This window comes from Physeter macrocephalus, chromosome 19, assembly GCF_002837175.3.
Source record: "Physeter macrocephalus isolate SW-GA chromosome 19, ASM283717v5, whole genome shotgun sequence".
NCBI classification, from domain to species: domain Eukaryota; kingdom Metazoa; phylum Chordata; class Mammalia; order Artiodactyla; family Physeteridae; genus Physeter; species Physeter macrocephalus.
Genome location: NC_041232.1, coordinates 72,070,055 through 72,095,193, shown reverse-complemented (window position 1 = coordinate 72,095,193; position 25,139 = coordinate 72,070,055). Strand labels below are relative to the sequence as shown.

The 25,139-nt window shown below is 39.9% G+C and overlaps 1 protein-coding gene across 1 annotated transcript in view; it reads right to left on the bottom strand.

Moving 5' to 3' along the window:
- MALT1 (MALT1 paracaspase) overlaps window positions 1–25,139 on the bottom strand; it is a 64,304-nt gene that overhangs the window by 21,373 nt on the left and 17,792 nt on the right. The window contains exons 3-10 of the mRNA XM_024132245.3: window positions 20,313–20,434; window positions 16,170–16,329; window positions 14,173–14,351; window positions 13,659–13,755; window positions 13,023–13,055; window positions 10,163–10,189; window positions 8,408–8,440; window positions 2,750–2,953 (exon numbers count right to left, since the gene is read on the bottom strand). Coding sequence (XP_023988013.1) covers window positions 2,750–2,953; window positions 8,408–8,440; window positions 10,163–10,189; window positions 13,023–13,055; window positions 13,659–13,755; window positions 14,173–14,351; window positions 16,170–16,329; window positions 20,313–20,434 — 855 coding nt within the window. The remainder of the gene's footprint in view (window positions 1–2,749; window positions 2,954–8,407; window positions 8,441–10,162; window positions 10,190–13,022; window positions 13,056–13,658; window positions 13,756–14,172; window positions 14,352–16,169; window positions 16,330–20,312; window positions 20,435–25,139) is intronic.

Genomic DNA, 25,139 nt, shown 5'->3' with positions numbered 1-25,139 from the left:
TTTACATTTGGTAGTGTATATATGTCCATGCCACTCTCTCACTTTGTCCCAGCTTACACTTCCCCCTCCCCGTGTCCTCAAGTCCATTATCTAGTAGGTCTGCGTCTTTATTCCCGTCCTACCCCTAGGTTCTTCATGACCCTTTGTTTTTTTTTTTTTTAGATTCCCTACATATGTGTTAGCATATGGTATTTGTTTTTCTCTCTCTGACTTACGTCACTCTGTATGACAGACTCTAGGGGACTCCTTTAATCTTGTTTTCGATCAAAGCACATCTAAGCTGCAGCAAGTGATGAATGTAAAAAGGTGTTAGGTAGGGTGGATATCAAGCCAAATATGTAGTTACTCTCCATCCTAGTTTATCTATACAACGGAAATCTTTATCCTTATTTATCTTCAAGGACATGTAGTATTTAAGTCAGTTATTCCTGTTCTTAGATTGTGTTTTTAATGTTTATATATGTTTAAAAATTGAGTTACTTATTTTCTGTTAATTTTTATTTCTCTCACAAACCCAAGGGCACTATAATACAAAAGGGCATAAACTTGAATGCCTGTGTTTCCCACATCTAATGTGAAATTCCTATGACTCTGCCTCGGCCTCCCCTACCCCCGAAGTACTCCTGGCCCCCTGGGGCTGTCAGCTGGACACAGGGCACAGTCCAGGGGAAACGCCTATGCCCTCAGGCCTCTACCACACTTACATTGAAAGTAGCTGTGTCTGATGTTTGGGATATTCACAATACTTCAAAATATAATGCAGCCACCCTGTTAAGACATGAATCAGTAGTATTTAAACATCTTTTCTAGCTTTCTTAAGCTGCCATTTTGCTTTAATATACCTATTTATTCCATATTCCAAGTTGAGGTTTTCATACTGGGGCAAAGCTTCAGCATAAGCTGAACCCTTCTTGCCAAAACTTTAAATATTTCTGGTTCTCAAGCTTGCAGGGGCAATTAAAAGTTTTGATTTAAAAAGCCAAACAAAGGACTTAAAGCCAAGGTGATAATGTCAATAAGAAAGGAGAATAAATAATCAAGTACATAATTCTTCATATAATTCCCTCACTCTTAAAATACTTCACCAATCCCAAAACCTAAATCGGTAAATATTTTTTCCTTCTACCTCCTTACTTTTGGGGAAGTTTTAGAAGCCTTTTCCTGTTTAAGCCATCTATGTACTTAAAAATGGAGATAAATTATGTCATATAAAAATAATCAACCAACCACCTTATTAGAGGCTAAAAATATAAACCAACTACCACAAAGGCACATTAGTATTGTATATTCTACCACATTTTCATAAGAAAAATGAATGGATTCACCCAGATTCATCACTTTATATGCTCATAAACAAGATTATGTTATTAAAATGTCAGCATAATAGTTGAAATCCCAAATCCGAGAGATTTAATTTGTTGATTCACTTGCCTAACAACTGTAATCCTTATTACTTAAGAAGAAACTCATTTAAAACTTATTTAGTATGATTTTAAGACTTTCCCTCAGGGCTTCCCTGGTGGCGCAGTGGTTGAGAGTCCGCCTGCCAATGCAGGGGACGCGGGTTCGTGCCCCGGTCCGGGAAGATCCCACATGCCGCGGAGCGGCTGGGCCCGTGAGCCATGGCCGCTGAGCCTGCACGTCCGGAGCCTGCGCTCCGCAACGGGAGAGGCCACAGCAGTGAGAGGCCTGCGGTAAGACTTTCCCTCATCCCATATACAGTAATGTGTTAAATCTTGAAAAAAAAACTTTTTCTTCCATTAAAAATTCTACTTTGAGAAGTTTTAGCAATTGTACCAAGCTTGCCTCATCATATGAATCTAATTAGAAGTAAAAAGGCTAAATTTAGAAATTATTGAAGTAAAATAATTGGAAAGATATAGAAGCCAAATCGACGCTTTATCGGTGGCATCCTGACAACAGGCCTGGAAATGTCACTTTCCCGGCAGTTGAATGTTATTACACAACATCGTGGTGAGCACAACTCTGAGAAACGTGGCTCACAGCACAACATTTGGCCGTTCCATGCTTGTGGGTATGCCCACTAAAAGAAAGAAATCACCAAAGAAATTGCTTACCACTGACAGCATACTCTCTCTTTAAAGAATCATTGACATATATGTAGTGTTCTTAACATATTGAAAAGGATGAGAAAAACCAGTAAAAATTTACTGTTAGAATTTTTGTGGAGGTCCATCTTTAACTGTATCTGCATAAAACTTTAGTTTACTGATTGTTTTCATGTCTCACTCACCAACATTTTCTTGTTAAATTCTATTGTAGTTCCCACTAAAAGACCCGAAAATACTATGCAATAGTCAGAAAGAGGAAACAAACGTGAAATGTTCATTCGGTTACAGCATTTTGTACTCTAAACACACACACACACACACACACACACACACACACACACACACACACAGAGTAATATTTTACATATATGAATATACAATTTGCTATTTGGTCATTGAACTTTACTATACTGTAGCTCTCGCAGTCAATAAAACAAAATCGCGTAAGATAGGTAAGAATTCTAATAAGAACAACATTGTTTTGACACATGAGAGTAAAGACATCAAGCTAATTAGTCATATGGAACTATGGAATGAAGATCAAAATCCATCTTTTATGACAAGAATAAAACTTTTCAACAACCCGTTTACCATGCCTTTCTCTTTTCTAACTCTTAACTAACTTACACAAGAAAAATAGTGGATAATTATAAAAGCAAAGATGATAAATATCTTACCATAGACTCCTTTGTCTAAAAGCAGTAAAAATTCATCCACGGCATTACGCATCTCATATTCAGTAAGATCCAGCAGTGAAACGACTTTGAAATCTAGCTGTCTTAACAAGTTGGTCAATTCATACACATCCACCAAAGGAGCTTTAAGCTTGGGGTGCTCCCAGTAATTCATATTTCCTATCAAAAGAGCAACCTTGTCCTTTGCTATTTAAAAAAAAAAGGGGGGGGGGAAGGGGGAGAAATTTAAAGGAGGATATAAAAATTAAAATAAAACCTAATAAAATGTTTTACAAATAAGATTTCATGATTTAATTTCATTTTAGAGTGATCACTTTACATAGCAGACCAATAAACTCTACTGAGGAATAGAGGCTGATGAATCAAACAACTGAAATTAATCGATGCTTTTGAGAACCAGGCAGAGGAGATTAGCTGTATATGAAGCATAATAGTAACTAATATTAAAGTAACACTTTTACTGATTTACAACAGAAGGAAAGAATGTTCAATATAGACTTTTAGAGCAAATTTAAACAAAGAATGTTTGGAATTGGGTTTCCATCAAATTAGGCTCTGTTTTGCTGACAATGGAACAGGCTAGAAACAAAAGAAATACCAAAAAGAGGGAAAGGAAGAATTCCCATCAGAGCAGGTAAGGGGAAATACCAAAGAGGAGGGAAAAGCAGGAGTTTAACAAATACTGTATTTTTAAATTTTCAGTTGATGTTCTGTCTCCCGTTAGCTTCTTTAAAAAAAATTTCCTGTTTGGGTGAGATGCAGTTACCTCAGGGCTGCATGAAGACTTTTTGTATGAATATCTTAGCAGTTCAATCTGTGACCTTAGTGAACTGAGGCTTTGCTCAAGGACGTGGTCTCATACAAAAAGTTGTTCTGTTTGTAAAAGGCAAAAAGATCCACACCTGTGTCTTTAAAAGTACCAGCTGGCTTTACCTGGTACATAGCTTGTCCAAAAGACTTGTAGAAGGCTGAGCATAGCTTAGTGCATAAGAGGTCTTCAGAATTGTACTTTTGCTAGTCGCAGGTGGGGTTAAAGGTTAAAGACATGAGACTGTGCCATGACAACAGGAACCTGTCATGATGTTTTTCTCAAGGGCTGGCAGTGGGGTGTGTGTAGCACGTTATGGTCTAAATCCATGATGGAGACACCAGAGAGCAGCAGAGAAAGTGTAACAGGAGCACATGGCAGTCCCAGCCTGACGCTGGCCAGGACATGGTGACCAGCCTTTGTCACAAAGTGCTGCTAAGTAGCTTATTTATAAATTAATATGGATACCACTCCTATGCAACTGAAACAAGGCACAAATAATCACATTGCTGACTTGATGGCTACAATATGTAATCTAATTTCAGATGCTTCGAATCGTTAAGATGATTAAATGTCACCAAAAATCTCTGGGGGAATTTCTTCTCTTTCCACAGAGCATTTAAGTCTAGGGTTAAACGAGGTCTGGAGAAAAACTAGCATCAACTAAAAGAATGTGACCCTCTCAAAGTGGCAGAATACCCCACTGTGAAAATCCTCAATACTTCTGTCATGGTATCTTTTTTTTTTTCTTTGGCCTCACCGCGCGGCTTGTGCAACCAGGGATTGAACCCAGGCCCTCGGCAGTGAAAGCGCCGAGTCCTAACCGCTGGACGGCCAGGGAATTCCCCTTGTCGTGGTATCTTTATTCTACATTGACATTTTCAGAGATTTCTTGCTAATTGCCTATTCTTATGAGTATACACATTTTTGAAAAAAATGAAATGATGCTTAAGCCACATTTCTAACTCAATAAAAGTCACTTCAAGTCCTGTACAGATGATAATCTCTTCTTCTATTCCAAAGAAAAGGCCAATTTTCAAGACTCTTTAATAAATAAGTAAATTGAGACATAAAGCCTCTACTAAACTGCCTTTAGTTTTAAAACTCAATAAAAAAAGTTGAGAATACTCAGGATGGATTTCAATTAGGAGGCAGTATAAAACATGATCACCTGTATTTCCTTTTTTTTCTTTTTAAAGTTTCTTCTTAAATAAACTAGAAATGTACTCTTACACCAATTTACCCACTATATAGGAACACTTCAGCTGGCTAATCCACAGAAAAATTTCAAGCATTTTTTTCTGAGCCCATCAACCCTATCAGAGTTCAGAGCCAATCTCAATACACTGATGGACTCAGTTCAATCTGCTCCTAAGTGAGAAGAGGTGGAGGATGTGTGGTCACTGGCTGACATCATTACAGTCCAAATCATGGGGTTCCCAATGTGATTCAAGTTAGTAAAGTGTCTGCAAAGCATCGTGGGTTTCATGGTGGGATATTATGATAGTTTAGGATATATATTAGATTTAAATTTTCTGTTGGCAGAAAACAATTATAAGGTATGCAATAGAAAAAAATCACTGGGGGGCTTCCCTGGTGGCGCAGTGGTTGAGAGCCCGCCTGCTGATGCAGGGGACACGGGGGTGCCCAGCAACGGGAGAGGCCACAAGAGTGACACGCCCGCGGCCTACGCAAAAAAAAAAAAAAAAAAAAAAAAAAAAAAGATCACTGGGGTGTTTGGTTGGGGGAACAGTTGTCAAACTAACCATACAGGCTGTTTCTGCTAAGATCGATTATTTATTCACTAGTTTTGTTATCTGTTTGGAAGGAACACTTGGAATTATTTATAGAATGCAAGGGTTCAGGGCTTCCCTGGTGGCGCAGTGGTTAAGAATCCGCCTGCCAATACACAGGACACGGGTTCGAGCCCTGGTCTGGGAAGATCCCACATGCTGCGGAGCAACTTAAGCCCGTGCGCCACAACTACTGAGCCTGAGCTCAAGAGCCCCCAAGCCACAACTGCTGAGCCCACGTGCCACAACTACTGGAGCCTGCGCGCCTAGAGCCTGTGCTCCGCAACAGGAGAAGCCATGACAATGAGAAGCCCGAGCACTGCAATGAAGAGTAGCCCTTGCTTGCCGCAACTAGAGAAAAGCCCGCGTACAGCAACGAAGATCCAACACAGCCAAAAATAAATAAATAAATAAATTAAAAAGAAAAAAAAAAAAGAATGCAAGGGTTCAGCAATTTGAGAACTATGGGGCTTAAAATGTGTGTATTAATAATTGACCATAACTCTTCAAAAACTTTTCCCCAAGGATAATTTTTAACAGCTAGTTCCTAAACTGTCTTGGAGCATTTTGAGCTTGATGGTAATAAAGACGATGGGTAGGGAACTTACCTTGCCCACTCTACTTGCAAAACAGTTCCTGAATGATAGGTGAACTGGGGTGGATTTAGAATAGAGAAGCAGACTGCAGTGGTCGAAATGAGAGATGACAAAGTCTCATTCCAGGAATTGGTTGTAGAAAGGGAAAGGAAAAGTCAGACTTTAGAGCTATGACAGAGAAAGAAACAGTAAAATTTGAAGTTAAGGAGATAAGAGTGAGGAATCAAAGAAAACTTCAAAATAGCAACTATATAAGCGACTTATGATGGTTTTCAAGTGATAAAATAAATGGAAGAAATTTTTCTGTAGAAAAACATTTACTGTAAGAGCCACCCACAACTTCTTGAACACAAACTATTCACTGGAAAAAGGAAACACAAACACCAGTTGATTAAGCAACAGAATAAAACAACTTCAGAAAGAGATTTTAACTACATGATCCTAGACGTCTTCCAAAGTTTTATGAAATGTATTCTTTAAAAACTGGTACAAGTTACATCATTAATTTCATGTCTGATTATTCTAATAGTGTATTACTCATCTCATCCAAAATGAGTTAATATTCATAAGCAACTGGAAAAGGACCTGGTACATATTAAGTGCTACGTAAGTGTTTAAATAAAAAAACCTTTGGCCATCTATCAGTGACTGAGTATTAACATCAATCAGTGATTGAGTATTAACATCAACTTTGACTGGGTGAATATACAGTCCTTGTTGGTCTCATGCTTCAGATCTTTTAATTTCTATGTCCTACAAAATAAAGTCCAAGTTCCTTAGACAAAACCATTCATATTCTAATCCAGGCTGCCTTTCCAGCTGTGGTAAGAGACAGCCCCTGAGGAACCATGGCTTCCTTGTCTTTAAGCAGTGTGGTCACCCTCACCCTCGCCCCTGCCCCCGGCTCCAAATCTGGGCTTCCCTGTGGTTCTCTCATGTAGTGTGACACTCTGCCCGGTCTGGGTCTCAACCTTAAGTCCAGAGAGTTTCCGGTTTGGGGATTCAGCCACCATGTAAAGAAAGTTAACTACCTGGTGAGACCATGTGGGCAAGGAGGGGAGGAGGGAGAGGGAGAGAGTGAAGTAGACTGAGAATATTACATGACAGGACAACAGGGGCACATGCCCTTTTACAGGGACAGCCACTATTTAACCACAACTGACAGCTCCCACTCAAAATCTCCCATTTTCAGGAGACTCTAGAAACCTGAATTTGTAGATGCTATCTGATCAGGGACAACTGATTCTAATTGTTAAACACTGTGGGCCACCCCCCTTCCGCAGTCAGTGCCCTTGTCTCCACGGGCTGAGCAATCCCATGTTATGCTACCCTTCACGGTGTCAGCCTCCACCCCTACGCTGATGACGATCATGACTGTGTCTCCGAGCCTGGCCTCTCCTTCGAGTTCCAGGTCCACGTGCACAGTTGCCTGCTGTGCATCTCCGCCTAGACGTGACACAGATACCTCAAACTGGTTAGGTCCCCAAATGAGGGTCATCTATCCTTTGAATCTTGCCTTTGACTCTGTATTCTCTAACTCAGTGGGCTGTATTACCACCTGCCTAGTGGTCCAGCAAGAATCTGAGCAGGCATGGTGATTCCAGTGTACTTTTTATACCCTATAGTGAGGTGATGAAAACAGCTTACTGATTCCATCACCTCAAGGTCTTCTGAATTTGTTCTGTCTTCTTCTGCATGGTCTTGGTACTACCCTGGTTTAGAGTCTCATTATTTCTTATCTAGACCATTGCAACAGTCTCAATTGTTCTCCTAACCCAAACAATGTCTCCCTCCCGTTTATTTTCTACACCGATACTAGACTGGCCTTTCAGAGGGACAAATCTCACCCCTTTATCAAGTTTCCTTCCAATAGCTTGTCTGAAAAATGGGGCTCCTCGAGACCTGGTCTCATCCTGCTTCTCTAGGCTCCTTCTCCTCATGTTCTAGAGAATCGTTTGTTACCTGCAACTCCCCAAATACAACAGGCACCCTGTATTCTTTCTCTACGAAGTTTACTTAGGATTTCACGTTCCCTCTATCTGGAAGGCCCTTCTCCTATTCATCCTTCAACATGTAGAGCTGCTATTGCAGCCCCTCCAGTGCTTTCCTAACCTCTAACTCCACCAAGATATAGTATTACTCACTTTTATGTGACCTATACATGTTTCTTAATGTTTATATGTATATTTGTTTGCACATTGACTAACACAGAAATCACTCCACAGAAGCTGATCTGGTCCCTGAAACTGAATTCATAATCTTTTCAAGTCTCCTATTCTATAATTTCTTTTATAAATATCCAAAATAAAACATTTGGTTTCAATGTTATTCACATATTTATAAAAGTTGTCAATTTAAAAAGTCTCAAATCCCTTCATGATCCCCATAAAAGAGTTACATGCTACAATTACATTTTGATTAAGCATTTTAAAGCTCTACTCACCCAAAGGTTGGTCAACTGTTTCCTCTTTATTATCTATAGAAAGATAAAAATGCAAAAAGATAAGGAGCTGTTATCCATGATACATCTTTGCGGTTAGAGAGATATGGAAACAATGAATTAGCTGTTTCTAACAGCTAATTTATGATTTTCAAGGTTTTCAGGTTCTTGATTAAAAAAAGGTACCTAGATGGACAAGAGTCGGAATCGGGCAGGAGAATGTCTCTGGTAACTGATTACCACAGCTGGGGGTGATACTCTTTAACATGTCAGGTAGAAATTACAATCTGAAAATGGTTGGTGGTGGAAAGCAGCAGCAGGAATAGTTAACATCTACTGAACGATGGCATGGGACTGTTGTACGTGCTGTAAATATAACTGATTTCAGTAATCTCAATTTATGAGGTATGTACTATTATTACCTCCATTATACAAATAAGGATTCTGAGGCAGAGAAAGACCGAGTCCCTTGCCCAATGTTTTCAAGCTAGGAAATCTCATTCCATGGTCACGCTCTTTGCCATCAACTATACATAAAATGCAATACCTCCCACTCTCAAGGACCATGCAGGAAGAGATTCAGGGAAAGATGGAGTTCAGTCAGTAATGTGTCTCTTACTATAGACAGGGTGTTTGCATTTTTAATAATATATATGCTACGAGAGTCCAATAAAAATATTAAATTCTTTTTAACTAAAGTTTTCGGTGTTTCTAATTCTTGAGGAGTAACGATATAATGAAAAAGGAGGTCAGGAATATTTTAGAAGCTTAGTGGTGCTGGTTTGCAAAAGTTTTCCTGAAATAGCTTTTCAAAATGCTCATTGAAGGGCATGAAATAACAGACAAATTTAGGAAAAGGGGATTCTAACCAGATCAAGAGAAGCAACTAGCTACATGACGAGGGTGCTTCTCCAACACCACTTAGTTTTGGGTGCTTGAAGCAAGTCTCACAGGGGCTTCCCAGAGCTCGAGGCTGGCACAGCAGGAATGACATGCAGGTAACAGTGGCATTCTGGTTTGTCTCACTGGCTTATGTGTAATCAGCACAGCCCAATCATCACTCACAATAACAGATGTTTATTAACAAAATATGGGCACAAAACTAAGCAAACTAGTCATGGTGCTAAAACTACGAGAAATAACATGTCAAGAAATAAGAGGGATCTCTACATATATTAACTGATACATATAACTACCTTCTTACTGTACTCCTGTGAGGTTTTATTTTCAGATATAAGTCACAGGTTCCATCAGTGCCTTTCGGAATGCCCAGCCTGGACTGATGTCCTCGGTCTTTATGGAGTCCTCACTATTACTACGCCTTTCATCCCAGGTAAGGCTTCCCTTTAGCTTAACTTGTTCAGAAATCTGTTCTGATTAAAACTGGCCAAAGAATGAGAAATACTCCTGCCAGCTGTCAGTCTCTTAATGGTCAATGACTAACTACTCACCTGCATAGCACTAACAATAATTTTATTTCAGTTACAGACACCCACCCAACTAGTTCAGATGTGTTCAATGACTGAGCAGCTTTGAACAAGGACCCAGGGGTCTGGTGAGTTCAGAGATGTTACTCCTGTCACTCTTTCAAAGGCTGCTTCTTGTCTTTCAAATTAAAGAGCGTGCATTTCCCCATTTAACTGCCTTTTTATGATACAGAGTTATTCACGACGATAGAAAATATCTATAGTATCTTTAAGTTACTGTATTCAATAACTAAATATCTAAAGCTAATGTTTTAATGTTTGTATTACTCACCGGGATGCCCGAGATTATTTAATTCATCTAAAATAAAATAAGAGAAAATAGATTAAGTAATCTTTAAATAATTTAAATAGATTTTAAAAACCTTTAAATAATCTGCCAATTTAGCACAGATAGTAAGACTGACACAAGAAGTTGATTTTTGCACTGTTGAATCGTGTTATAATGTCTTATCAGGTTAGAACTTTTAAAATGCCATAAAGGAGAAGTCATGCAAATTGTGAAGAGGAGAGAATGTTGTTGTGGACATCAGTTAGGACTCCTGAGCTAGTACTACTTTCATTAAATGACAAAAAGCTAAGTAGACTCATTCTTAATTTGATCAAAGTTTTAGATATTCTGGCCAATTAATGGATGAAAACAATCAAGAGACAGGTTTGTCTATGGCCTCGACTATACACTTCATGAAACTAATTAAAAACCTCAAATGATATTTTTGAGAATAAACTTTTAATTTTAGAACAGTTCAAAATTTACAGAACTATCGTGAAGATACTACAGAGAGTTTCTACATACACCCATACCTAGTTTCCCTATTTTTAACACCTGTTGTTAGTAAGGCGTATTTGTCACAATTAATGAACCATTAATGTTCTTTTTTGTTCCAGGACCCCATTCAGGATCCCACATCACATTTACTTGTGTCTCCTTGGGCTCCTCTTTGTTGTGACAGTTTCTCAGACTTTCCTTGTTTTTGATAACACTGACAGTTTTGAGGATTATCGGTGAGGTATTTTGTAGAATGTCTGTAAATCGGGACGTGTGATATTTTTCTCCTGGTTACACTGGTGGAATGTGTTTTTGGAGGTATAGTGGTTTCAGAATTGTTAGCCTGTAGAGCCTGGCTGATAGAAAGAAAATCATCTAAGCAAATACCTGTGACATTATAGCCAACTATTTTTCCTTTACAAATTGTGTGAAGATAAAAATTAACATTCACAATATATTATAAATGCTATACTATTCATAAAATATTATGCAGTAACTTCTATGAGATATAAATCAACTACAGAGTGGTATCAGCTAGAGTACAGGGTTATGTACAATTTCTTTTGCCTTCTGTGTTCACTCATTCCCAGGTACTTAGGTTAGCACCTGTTCTTCCATCCCATAATCAGTGAGGTTGCTTCATACACTTGCAATAGGTTTAGATTGTTTTGTCATATTCTGTGTTCCATCCTGGGATCCCCCTCCTCTGACGTCCTAAACGATTTAAAACCTGCATATATGTATTTACCACTACAGCTGCCATATAGAATATTTTCACTGCCCTAAAAAAATCCCCTGAGCTCCACCTATTCAACCCCCTACCCCTTCTCCTGATCAAGTATCTTTAACAAAGCACATAAAATAGATCACATCATGTTCTACAGGTAAAAAAAGATATGGTATGTTGGGACGTTGTTAACATGTGCCACTCCACCAACTATAAAAATGCCTCAACTTTGCACACTGTTTTAGAAAGAAGAGTTGGATCTAATTTTTCCATCTGAAATTTTTGGAGCAGTTTCATAGCTGGGTTTTCATCTGTGTTTGGAACAGATTTATCTGAAAGTTATTATTTAATAGTGTGTTTGCCACTGCAAAAATTATATGAAGAATCTTGCAGGTAAAGAAGCAGCAAGGGGGTAATATACATGCATTACCCAGAAGCTGAACAGCAATGCTAGTTTCTGTTTATTCTTAGAGGTCTCCAATGTTAGGAGGTTTTAAAAATCATGCAATTAGGTGAAAAAGGAGAAGGAAGAAGAGTTTGGTTAGGATTTCTTTACATAGATTCCCTCATGTAGGGCTCACAGACCACAGGATTAGAACTGCTTTATGCTAGAGAATTCCTGTCCGCAACTATGATGGGATGAAAACAGTAATTATAGTATTTCAAAGTGACACCATAGCAGTATGAAGGACAGGAAAACCAGGAAACATAAGATTTAACATTATTTTTTTACTTTGCTCAAGTAGAGCCTAAGGGTTTATAATAAAGAGGCAGAAATTGAAAAAATACTTCGCTATCCACAAACCTAATTTTGCAAAACAATGTGACATCACACTAGGGGAAGGTAATTTAAGTTTTAAAATTTACTCATTACAACTTACGTGCAAGGCTTTGGTTAATTAAAATAAGATAAAAGTTTATGTTACGATAACTTTCAGTTCTCTTTAATCTACCATGTCACTTTTACCATAATATATAATCTTAAGCCTTGTAGCTTCAAAAAATGGATCTTATAAATTTTATATTACAACAGGATATTTAATATTTGCTAAAGCATGCGTTAAACAGTAAATCTCCTGTCCTGAAACTGTTACAGAAACTACATTTGCATTTGAGAGGCATCTTACCATGGCTAAAGGATAAAATAATCTAAACAACTATCCATGACAGTATAGCCATGTATTTTTACAAATTTTATGAAGATAGTTAACATTAAGAGTTAATTGCAACTGTTCACTATTCACAAGGTGTTGTACAGGAGCTTTATTTTTAAAAATTTTTTGGCCGCACCATGCGGCATATGGCATCTTCGTTCCCCCACCAGGGATCGCACCTACACCCCCTGCAGTGGAAGCGCAAAGTCTTAACCATTGGACCGTCAGGGAAGTCCCAGGAACTTTATTTTTATATGCAATAGAAAATCAATTAAAAATTAGTTGTTTTAATTATTGTCAGTTTAATAGTGTCTCTGGCAATTTATTAACCCTCAAAGACTAAGATACAGTAACCTTCTATCAAAATTTTTTCTTATAGCTAGTATTTTTTCCATCACTGCACTCAGTAAACCAGGGCACTCCACCAATCCCAAGAGGAACCAGCATGCGGGATATTTGGTTTCAAACCAAAGGATTACACTACCTTCAGTGCACTCCACTGCCTCATCTGTTCTTCCTTGTTTCAGAGAAAACAAATGTGAATATATTGTAATTCATGATCTTAGGAAGGGCAGCCATCAAGCAAACAGAGAGAAATAGCATAGAAAAATGTTGACAAACCAACATATGCATCAATATTTCCTCCTACTGACAACATAACTAAATGCACTACGCTTAACTAGAACACACCCCCGAATTACGGACTTCATAGAGGGATTGTTGATTAATAATCATTCTTTTCTTTATATGCCTGTGATTTTTTTTGAAAAAATGGTTTATTAAAAATCTTTTTCCCCTAAATCAAGGTTTAAAAAAAATTTTTTTTTTAGCTAAAGCTTTAAGGAATACATTTTTGCCATAAATGTTTAACATAAACTATAAAACTAAAAAAATTATGAAAAAGATGTCAATAAAATAGCCTTTTTTACAGTTCTTTCTGCTCTTCGTATGTGAATCCTGATTAGGAGTTTAGTATGTATGCTCTCAAATTTCTACTTAAGCATCAGCAGTTATTTTGTTTAACATACCATTAAATTCAATGGGTGAACAGAATTTCCCCTGTTCAAACACTTCATTTTATATGGCTCCATTTGTCAGAATACCGAGCGATACTGCTTACCTACGATGACTTCTACTTTCTTGCTGTTTTGACTGTCTCGATCATTATATACATGACACCAATAGGTTCCTTGATGCTCCAAATCCACATAAGGCACCTGTATCAATATCAGAACATGCTCACATTTCCTCAATTTTAATTTAAGTGGCTTGGAGAAAGTTATTTTGAGTTTTTTTTTTTAAACCTACAAATCCTAACATTTCAGACATTCCTAGATTATTTCCATTCATTAGGTCAAATATTAGCAAGCAAATAATACAATGAATCCAGCAGCGGTGAGTCTGATGCAATACGGTTTGACATTTTTCATACAAGCACTTACATGGGGGCTGCTGTTCTAGCCCTTTTGCAAATATAAGAATCAATTAATATTAGATAATAAAGAACTTGAAAAAATACTGAAAACATTAAAACACCCCAAAGAATATGAATTTTAATATTCACTGTAATTTTCAATCATACTATTTATTTTACATATTAACCCCCCCAAATATCCCCAAGGCCAACTTCCTACCATGTATAGCTTTTTTGTCTCATGTGTTAATGGTGATTCATTTTTGAACCACTGGTAGTGAGGAATGGGGCTTCCAACAGCAACACACTGTAGGATCAACGTGCTGCCAGGCATCAGCTTTTGGGACTTTGGTTCAATACAGATTTGCAACTTAGAGTCAGAGACGCCATCCAAACTTCCTTAAATTAAAAGAAAAATATCACGGAACATAAATAAAATCTCTAGGTTAAAAAATTTTTTTTTAATTAAAAAAATGTTTTCAAGTTCATCCATCTTTTTTTTTTTTTTTTTTTACAATCTTCAATAGCATCTCCCAAATGATGTTTCATAAAACTGTAGCACATCTAGGAATATTAAGAGATGTTCTGTGGATAAAAGGATGCTATAGACAAATAAGTTTAGAACATTTTGGGTTAAACAAAGTTAAACAGATGTCTTTATTACAGGACTTCTCAGTTTTCCAAGTGTTAGTATGCATTGTGTATTTAAGAGGGGAAAATAGTTTAAGTGGTTTCTAAATGTGTTTGGCCACAGAGTCTTTACGGTGGGAGCAAAGGACACAAACATCTTGAGTGATGTTTCTGTTCAAAACAGAAAGCTCTACGTTCTGCTGTTTCATTTAACTTGCCTTCTTAAAATTAGGAGTTTTGTTATTAGCACTGAATAAATATAGATGGGTTAAGCGTTATCTATTGAATGCTCATCTGTTACTCTCTAAGGGCCTTGAGGACAGAAGGCTTGTCAATGTGATCCAGTAACAATGAAACTCAGTGTCTAGCACTTTGCAGGTGATCAATAATATTTGTTGAATGAATAAGATTCCATTTATAAACATATTAAAGTTAATTACATACACAGAAATATTCTAGGAAAACATAAATCACTCAATTAATCATGACTATTTCTAGAGACTTTATTCGGGTGTAGGAAAAGCTAAATTGAGAGAAGAATGGAAGACAGACAAATTGGCCACAAAAAGTCTGTTTCCCTCATTCTTTTTGTCTAGCAAAAATGACAAATATGGGGCTTCCTTGGTGGTGCAGTGGTTGAGAATCTGCCTGCCAATGCAGGGGACACGGTTTCGAGCCCTGGTCTGGGAGGATCCCACATGCCGCGGAGCAACTGGGCCCGTGAGCCGCAACTACTGAGCCTGCGCGTCTGGAGCCTGTGCTCCGCAACAAGAGAGGCCGCGACAGTGACAGGCCTGCGCACCGCGATGAAGAGCGGCCCCCGCTCGCCGCAACTAGAGAAAGCCCTCGCACAGAAACGGAGACCCAACACAGCCAAAAACAAACAAATAAATAAATAAATTTATTAAAAAAAATGCATTCAATAAGTATAAAAATAAAATTTCCAAAAAAAAAAAAGACAAATATGGTTCTTGACTGTGTATGTGAAAAAATAATACCTGATGGCTACTCTTTAGAGTACCCTGGGTTTTTTCCTTGATCAATACTAGTTATTGGACTAAAAAGATGGATGGCAAAAGAGTAGAAAACCAGTTGGATGAAATGCTTCACTGCAGCAAATGATGCACTATATGCCCTGTCATGCCTACATCAACTCTAGAGATAGTCTTTATTCCACGACACAATTTTTTAGAAGTAATACAATAGTTTGGGAGAAAAAGTATAAAAAGGAACTGAAAAGTGAGCAAGACGGCATTAGATTTCTCTTCTCCTCCAAAACCAGAGACCACAACATTCAGACCCATGAAAGGTGGCAAGTTTGAATAGGTCAGCAGCAGGGCCAGACTGAGAAAGGTCATGTCAGCCCAAGACATCTGCATGTCCATCTTGTCTATCTATCCATCCATCCAGAAAAAGAATCAAAGCACATGGGATAAAATATTATCGACTGGTGACATTATATTGGGTGAAGTACATATGTGAGTACTATCTTGGTACTTTGAAATTATTTATTTAAAAGTAAACATTTAAAATAAAATTTTAAAAAGGCAATTCCCATCCCAGCATTCAAGTTACTTTATCACTTACTCTGGAAGCTTTCTGTTACTTCTGTGACATCACAAACATCCAGCTGTGACCACTGGCTAAATTCAAAGGTGAAATTATTATTAACTCGACAGACATAAAAGCCTGCATCTTTTATATGCACTGTGTTAAAAATAAGTTCTGATGCATTTCCGTTCGGAATCTGTGAAAGAATCAGAGAGGATAAAAATGAATGACTCATCAAAACACACCTTATAAAAATGTGCTGTGCAAAATGTATGATGTTCTTGGAACTTGGAAAAGTATATTTTTTCCCCCCAAGTTCTAAAATATCTGTTACTTAAAAAACAACAACATTTTGAGTAACTTGGGACTGAAGTCTTAGAAAATCAGTCGTCTACAAATCTGTTAACAAGAGAGTTAAGCTCTCTCCCTTATATCTTCCCAAAACTCACTAATAGAAAAGTATCTAATCTGTCATTTAAAATTGTTTGATCATTAGTATCTAAAGAATCTAGAATTGTAGCATTTATGAGCTAAGTAGTCATACAACATGACCAACCCATGATGGAGTGAAGGGCTCACAGAAAGTTAGGCCTGGCTGTTAATTTCTGTTCTGATCAAATTAGCTGTCAGTGTATGAGCAAGTTATTTTACCCCAAGACCGCACTTTCTCATCTGCAAAATTCTATCAGAGGATACATGCCGTGACCAATACGCTTCTTTCAAGGTCTGGGTGGAGAAGGGCTATGGGAAACCTATCAGTGATGGGAAGGAAGGTCCATGCAAGGGTTTCCCAAGCTTTTACTCCTGGGCTCTGGTCACCACGTTAAGTTTTCTTTCACCTTAGCTGCTCCCATCAATTTATTAGCACCACCCAACTCTGGCATATTGTCAAAGGGCTTTGTCAAGTGCCTCGTTATATATTGGCTCCCTTGCAAAGTACTTTAACAAGCTCTCCCTCTCCAAACTCCAACCAATTGAATTCGGCTCTCTCTCCTCTCAGAACCTGCACCAGAGAGAGAGCATTTTGCTGAAGATCTGACAACTGGGATGGAGGCTGCCTTAGCACTGCCTGACCATCCTACCACGTGAACCTACTAAGTTTGCTTTCCTACTAGGCTATTCCTGTGTACTGTCTCTCTCCTCAACCCTCCTGCAATCCCACTTCTCTCAGCCATTGACTTTAGTCTGTGCTTATTTGTAACTCTCTTCCCTCCTGTTAAAATGGAAAGCGTGTCTTCCTAACAAAGGTTACTTGGGATCCTAATCGCTCAGAACCCCAAAGCTGGTATGCAAATTAGTTCAAGCTGAAGATGTTTAGGATTCAACAGATGCAGAAAGAAGCCTTATCAGAGCTTTCCTTATCTGACTAAAAGCAGAAACTTCTGGGAAATGAGGCTGCCATAAGTTCCCTCTTCAGGGTGGCTTTTATTCCTAGGAAGGAGACCAAGAGGAAACCTACCATAAATCCCCTCTCCAGGGAAGTTTTATATAGCCATGAAGAAGATGGAAAGACCACTTGCACTTGCATGAATAAATATTACCACAAACTTTCTCATCACCTGTTTATTCTCCTAGAAACCCCTTTGTATGTATTTCCTAAAGAAACCCATTTGTTCTTCCCAGAGAGGCTTTTTCTCCTTCCTCCTTTTTCCTCTAACTGTAACCAATCACAGGACTACTTCTTTTGTAATTTCCCATATGAATAAACTTCTCTTGTTAATCTGTATTTTGCCAGTTAATTCACAGGCCCCCAGGGCCTGAGCATGAGAGCGTGGGAGAAAGGTTTCTTCCTCTCCAACAATCCCCTCATCCTCTCTGACTTTACTCGTGCAATTTTCTCTCTGCTTTAGCATCTATTTCTCTCTTTTACTGTAGCACTCCCCAAAACATACTCTAGAACCTTTATATCTTAAACAAAAAAATCCCAAGTATACCCCCCCTTGACCCACATACCTCTCAGCAGCACTGAAAATGCTGACCACCCCTTTCTTCTTGAAATACTTTCCCAAGGGCTTCATACCATTCTCTCCTGGTTTTCCTCTTATCTCTCTTGCAAATTCTTCTTAGTCACTATACTGGTTCCTCCTCCACTACACAAACTTTCTTCTTTTTCTTTTTTTTTTTTTTAAACACAATTATCTATGTATTTATTTATTTTGGCCGTGCTGCATGGCATGCGGGATCTTAGTTCCCTGACCAGGGATCGAACCTGTGCCCCCTGCAGTGGAAGCGTGGAGTCCTAACCACTAGACTGCCAGGGAAGTCCCAACAAACTTTCAATGTTGTCACCTGAGGTATCCAAGCTGACTTAGATGCATTTAGACATCCAATAGGCACTTCAAACTTAACATGTCCGAAACCAAACTCTTGAGTTTTTGCCCTTAATCTCTTCCTCTCCCAGTCTCTTAACACCTCAGTAAATAACAGGTCCCCAGATGCTTAAGTAGAAAATCTAGGGTCATCCTTGAGCTCTCTTCCTTTTCCCTCAGGCTCCACATTTAATCTGTCGGGTTTGATGAACTCTGTCTCTAAAATAAAGTGACTTACCCACTTCGATCCATCTCCACTGCCATGTCCTAATCCACACTACCGTTATTTCTAGTCCAGTGTAGGCATTAGATAACTGGTCTTCCTGCTTTGCTCTTGCTTCCCTTCAAGCAGCAAGTTGTTGTTTTAAAAACAAAAATTCTATCATGTTACTTCTCCTACTTAAGACCTTTAGTGGCTTCTCCCTTTGTATCACCCTGTTTATTTTCTCACAGCTCTGAACTCACAGAGTTATCTTATTTGCTCACTGTTTTTCCCCAGTGGAGCTGGCAGGGCCCCTGTGTGTCAGTGCTTCACCATCCTGGACTTAGAACCCGGCCTGGCACAAAACAGGTGTCCAACAAGTAGTCGTTAAATGAACAGCTCCTGAAATAGACTATGAACCTAAGTGTGGTTTGACAAAACTCGACTGGTAAGGGCTTTAAAATCCACTGCAACTCTTCAAATCCACGAGGCACTGCTCACCCTCTACATTCCTCCCCTTCTCAAGTCAGGACGTAGTTCATAAATGATATACTTAATAGAGTAAGTTTTGTCCATGATTTCTTCCTCAAAAGGTGTTTACTAAAATGAAAGCCACTTTGCAGTTGAGAAAAATATGGTAAAAATAACTTTAGTTACCATCTCTCGAGAGCCTTGGCACATAAACTATCCCATCAATTAAGTTCTCTCAACCCCTGAGGACAGGAATTCGAGTCGCTACTACAGTCAAGGATCCAACACAGGACTGTCTGGTGCCAATGCAGTCCTGTTCCTGCAGTTCCCATCTGCCTTACCTCACCTGTGCGTGAGGAACGGAAATTAAAAATTGTACAAATCCACACGTTTCTTCTAAGGCATAGGGTGAGCCCATCAAAGGAAAGACTGTCATCTCGGAACGGCTCTTGAACTTAGTTTCAGATTTGCAAATGGAGTCTTAATGTCGAGTTGGAAAGAAAGTTTAGTCATGTGACTAACAGGCTGAAAAGAATAATGGAGTTTCAAAGGACCATCTAGGAGGGAAGGAGCGAGGGGAGATGAATGAGGGAGAAGAGAGAAGCCCACCAGAGTGGGACACAACGTGGCCAGACCACTGAGAAATCCCCAGCAGCAGAGTGCTCAAAGAACGTTTAAGACAAGAGAATTCCGGGCTTCCCTGGTGGCGCAGTGGTTGAGAGCCCGCCTGCCGATGCAGGGGACGCGGGTTCGCGCCCCGGTCCGGGAGGATCCCACACTCCACGGAGCGGCTGGGCCCGTGAGCCATGGCCGCTGAGCCTGCGCGTCCGGAGCCTGCGCCCCGCAACGGGAGAGGCCACAGAGGTGAGAGGCCCACGTACCGCAAAAAAAAAAAGAATTTTGTATAGATATTTTAGAATGTACTGGTGATGTTTCATGTTTGTTAACATTGTTGCCCCAAGTACTCCCGATTTTCCACAATTTTCAGAATAGACAACTGATTTTATTACTGCTTGCCAAAGTAATGATTACTGAATAAACACTTCAGTAATAACAAATCCTTTAACAAGGACCTATCATATCCTTTAACAAAATTCCTAAAAACACACTGAAGACAACAGGCTAATTAATTTTCTATCTTTCTCTCTTCTCATGACAGAGGAATTAAAAGACATTTAAAAGACATTAAAAAATTACCTCTTTATTCATTTTGAACCATTGATATTGTACAAAAGGATGCCCAGTTGCCCGGCAACACAGCTTCACAAACTGTCCAGCCAAGACTGCCTTGGATTCTGGGTTTACAGTGATCTTTATTCCTTAAAAAAAAAAAAAAGTTATATAAAGTCAGAGAAGAGGGGTTTTCCTTGTTTATGTTTCTGAAACCAAAAGAAGAAATATTTTGGAAATAACCTGCATATTCATCCTGGTTATAAATCACCCATTCACATCTCCTTCTCCATCAATGAGTTTGTGAGTTCCAGGCTCTGTAAAACCTGGAGAAAAGGAACTCACCTGCAGAAGACTTTGATCTACTGTACGTCCCCACGACTGGGGGAAAAAATTGTTTGCCATATTTCTTCAATTCTGAGAAACATTTTTTCCACATTCTAACACCTCTGAAATCAGAATGAGCCTTATCATAGCTGTCTGCATACAGCAGTCATGATGCGTTCTCTGTGCCAGCTCTAGAAATACTTACGGCATAAAGGCTTATCCGGCCAGGACTTCAACTGAGTTAGGTGCGCTGTTAGTAAGACAAGTGTGAGTTTAAATACCACTTAAATGTCTTCAAAACACATATGAGGGACTTCCCTGGTGGCCCAGTGGGTGAGACTCTGTGCTCCCAATGCAGGGGGCCCAGGTTCGATCCCTGGTCAGGGAACTAGATCCTGCCTGCCACAACTGAGCCTGTGTGTGGTTATTAAGACCTGGTGCATGGGGCTTCCCTGGTGGCGCAGTGGTTAAGAATCTGCCTGCCAATGCAGGGGACACGGGTTCGAGCCCTGGTCGGGGAAGATCCCACATGCCGTGGAGCAACTAAGCCCGTGCGCCCCAACTACTAGCCTGCGCTCTAGAGCCTGCAAGCCACAACTACTGAGCCTACGTGCCACAACTACTGAAGCCTGTGCGCCTAGAGCCCATGCTCTGCAACAAGAAAAGCCACGACAATGAGTAGCCTGTGCACCGCAACAAAGAGTAGCCCCCGCTTGCCACAACTAGAGAAAGCCTGTGCGCAGCAGTAAAGACCCAACACAGCCAAAAATAAAAACAAAACAAATAAACAAAAAAAAAAAGACCTGGCACAGCCTAAATAAATAAATATTAAAAAAGAAAGGGCATATGAATGTCAATGCTGTGATTTAGCATTAAAATAAAACTATTCTGTAAGCAGAAAGGTACAGAAACAGAACAGCAGGATATAAATTTGATACATGTGATGCAAACAGCTCTCATCTGAGAAATGACTACCAGCATCAAAACTTGGAAAACTTTTGACAGGAGCTTCCTGTCAAAGATCCTGGAGTCAATAATGGAATCCCTGCCCCCTCCCTCCTCCCTCTCTCTCAATCACTCCCTCTGGGGAAGCCTGCTGCCATGTCATGGGGACGCTTGGGCAGCTCTGCAGAGAGGCCCAAGCGGTAAGGAAAGCAACTTGGGCCTCCTGCCAACAGCTGTGTGCATGAACCATCTGAGAAGAGGAATTCCCAGCCCCACTCAGACCTTCAGATGGCCGCAGCCCTGGCCGACAGCTGGACTGTCACCTCGTGAGAGACCCTGAGCCCAAACCACGCAGCTCCACCCCTCCTGGGTGCCTAGCCTCGGAAACTCTGAGATAATAAACAGATGGCTGTTTTTTAAATTTTTGGTTTTGGGATAATTTGTTATGCAGCAACAGATAACTGACACAAAAGGAAAAGAAGCTAGGAAATTTTACATTTGCCAAGGTTTTAATATATAAACCTGGGTTAGTTGGCTTTCAGAAAGGAGAAAGAATCATTAAAACTTCTAAAACTTAATTTCCCATGCCTATTCTTATTTTGTTCCTCATGTATCCTGAACATGACCTCATATCTTTTTCTTCTACAACCCATCAATCCAAAGGAACACAAGATTACCACTGAAGAGGAGATAGTCTAAATAACAACCACCGTAATACCTGAAAGGTACTAAACTTTCTAGGGAAAAAAGAGTACGTAAGGTAAAATAGGCATGTGAAATCCATGCAGGAAAGACACCAAATAAAACCAAAATCCAAAATGAGTAAAGATTCATTGCATACTTATTACATTTGAAGGTCTGGAGAAACCCTGGAAAATCTTTAGTAAATATAGTAGAGCCTCTCAAAAAAGAATTGAAAATTCTTGCCAAGGAAAAGCTTTCATATCCATTCATCCTTTATGTGGATGCCAAGTGAGCAAAGGATGGCTGAAGTAACAGTTTTTCTGAATTCTGTAATCCATGTTGGTCAGAAAGTACATGTTGAAGTCAGAAAATGGGATGACACTCTTACTGAAGCCAGAAAGTTCACAGCACTGTATTTTAATGCCCTCATATACCATTCATCTGCCAGGAGAGATTTACATCACAACTTTAACATACAAAGATTCTGATTTTCAAAGTTTAAATGTGATAAGAGAGGAAGAAAAGTTGCAACAACAACAGAAGGGAACAAGTATACATCTGAAAAATACAGGCGTTGTGGTATATTGGCTTTAAAATGTGGATGTCTTAAAGCCATCTCAAATGTAACATCCCCAATCCCTCCTGACACAAGAGCTCCTCCTCCCCGAGACCCCCCCCCCACCAGTCTTCTCCATCTCAGGGAAGATAAACCAGGCCCTGGCCTAGCCCCAAGCATCCAGTTACTCAGGATGGAAACTTAGCAGCCACCCCAAACCCCTCCTGCTCACATCCTCCTTCCCCACGTGTAATTTAGCTGCGAGGCCTGTCGCTTAAGCTTTTCCACATCTCACCATCGTCAATGCCATGAGCTTAATCCAAGCCGCCATCCCCTCCTGAACGGCACTACTGTCACAGCCTGCGAACTTTCTTTCCTTACTTCCAACCAGCAGCCCAATGTCTTTTTAAAACATAAATTATTCCATATCACTCCTCTGATAAAACCCTTTACTGACCTCCCATTGGATTTAGAATAAAACCCAAGCTCCTTACATGGCCAACGAGGCCCTCGTGCCCACCAGGCTCCAGCTGCGGAGAGCCTCTTTCCTTCTTAAGACAAGCTCTTTCCTGCCTTTCCACCTCCCGGTCCTCTGCTGGATTCCCCCCTAACCCCCACTGTTTCATGACAGACTCTCATCGTCCAGGTCTCCAGCTGGTCCAGGAAACATGAGCTACCTCCCCCCTCCCCCCCAGCATTATACTTGTCCCACTTTGTGGGCTTCACTGCACTAATCACCCGAAGTCCCGTTTCTTACTATCTGTCTCACCTACTAAAACAGAAGCTCTTGTCTTAGCCACCAGTTTACCAGACGCCTAGAATAGTGCCTGGCATATGTGAAACAGTGGGTGTTCAACACATATTTGTTGAACGAATGTGTATAATAATAACAAAAATTACTATAACGGCAATTTACTGGCTGCTTTACATATGCCCAGCACTTTGATCTCTAACTTTCAAAATAATCATGTGAGTTAGATATTAACTAGATCTATGTTACAATGAGGAAAATGAACTTACGTCATTTGCAGAAAGTCATCCAAATTACCCTGTGTAAATTATTAACTTCTCTGAGATTCCTTTTTTTCTCATTGTAAAATGGCAGAACCAGGATGCAAAGCTAAGTTTTCTGGGGCTTTAAAACCCTTTTAAGCCTTGGGTTATCCCAGTGATTTTTTTTTTTCCTTCCACCTTTATTGAGGTATAAGTGACAAATAAAAACTGCATATATTTAAGGGTGCACAACATAATGATTCAGTATAGGTATACGTTTGTGAAATGGTTGTCACAATCAAGTTAATTAACACATCCATCACCTCACATAGTTATCATTTTCTGATGGTTCTTAATGTATCTCCCATGCTAATCCCATCTTCTGCCACAGTGAGCCTCTCTTACTGGAAGGAGGGTATCAGGCAGAGTGCAGTGTCTTGTGCCATGGCAGTGCTTAAAAATTTACTGTGGCAAAGATCCTCTGCTATTACACAAAGAGACAAGACATGAGAATGAAGGAAACTGAAAGGCTTTCTCTCTAGAGGGTCTTACAAAGAAATGAATGACTTCAGAGGAAGGCGCCCATGTGACCAGGATGTTCTAAAAGCTTCCTTTGTGGGAGACAAGACTAAATGATTTTTAACAGACATTCAAACTCACAGTTGATACATCTGTCCTGTACCAACAATTGTAGTAGTCTAAGTCTTCAAGAAGCAAGCAAAGACATGTCTTTATTATTTACTGCTTCAAAGACTGAGAATTGAAAGGCACAGTGTGATTTGGAACCCGCCCTGGTGAGTAGCACAGAGAGAAGTCACAACACCTCCCATGTTTTAACCACACATATTTCTTTCCACCCTGTCTTGTGTGCAACAGGGAACCACGGTCACCTCTAACCACGCTCACGCAGCGCCCACTAGTCAGAATGTGCTGAACAAAGTAAGGAGGGAAGATGACACAGAGCTCTGGACGGTGTACCAAGGCAGACGAAAGTTCTGTTTTAAAGGGTGAATGCACAGCTTCCTGGCAAACAAGCCTATTTTCAGATAACATCTGCAAAGAAGTCAAAGAGGTTACTTGATTTCCTGTAAGCCGGAGAGAATCTGACTGGGTCTGATGGAACATGAGGATTGTGCTTTCAACACGTGTACACCTGTGCAGAGCCACCGGCTCAAGATATTACACAATAAAACTAAAACCCGGGCTTCCCTGGTGGCGCAGTGGTTGAGAGTCCGCCTGCCGATGCAGGGGACACGGGTTCGTGCCCCGGTCCGGGAGGATCCCACGTGCCGCGGAGCGGCTGGGCCCGTGAGCCATGGCCGCTGGGCCTGCGCGTCCGGAGCCTGTGC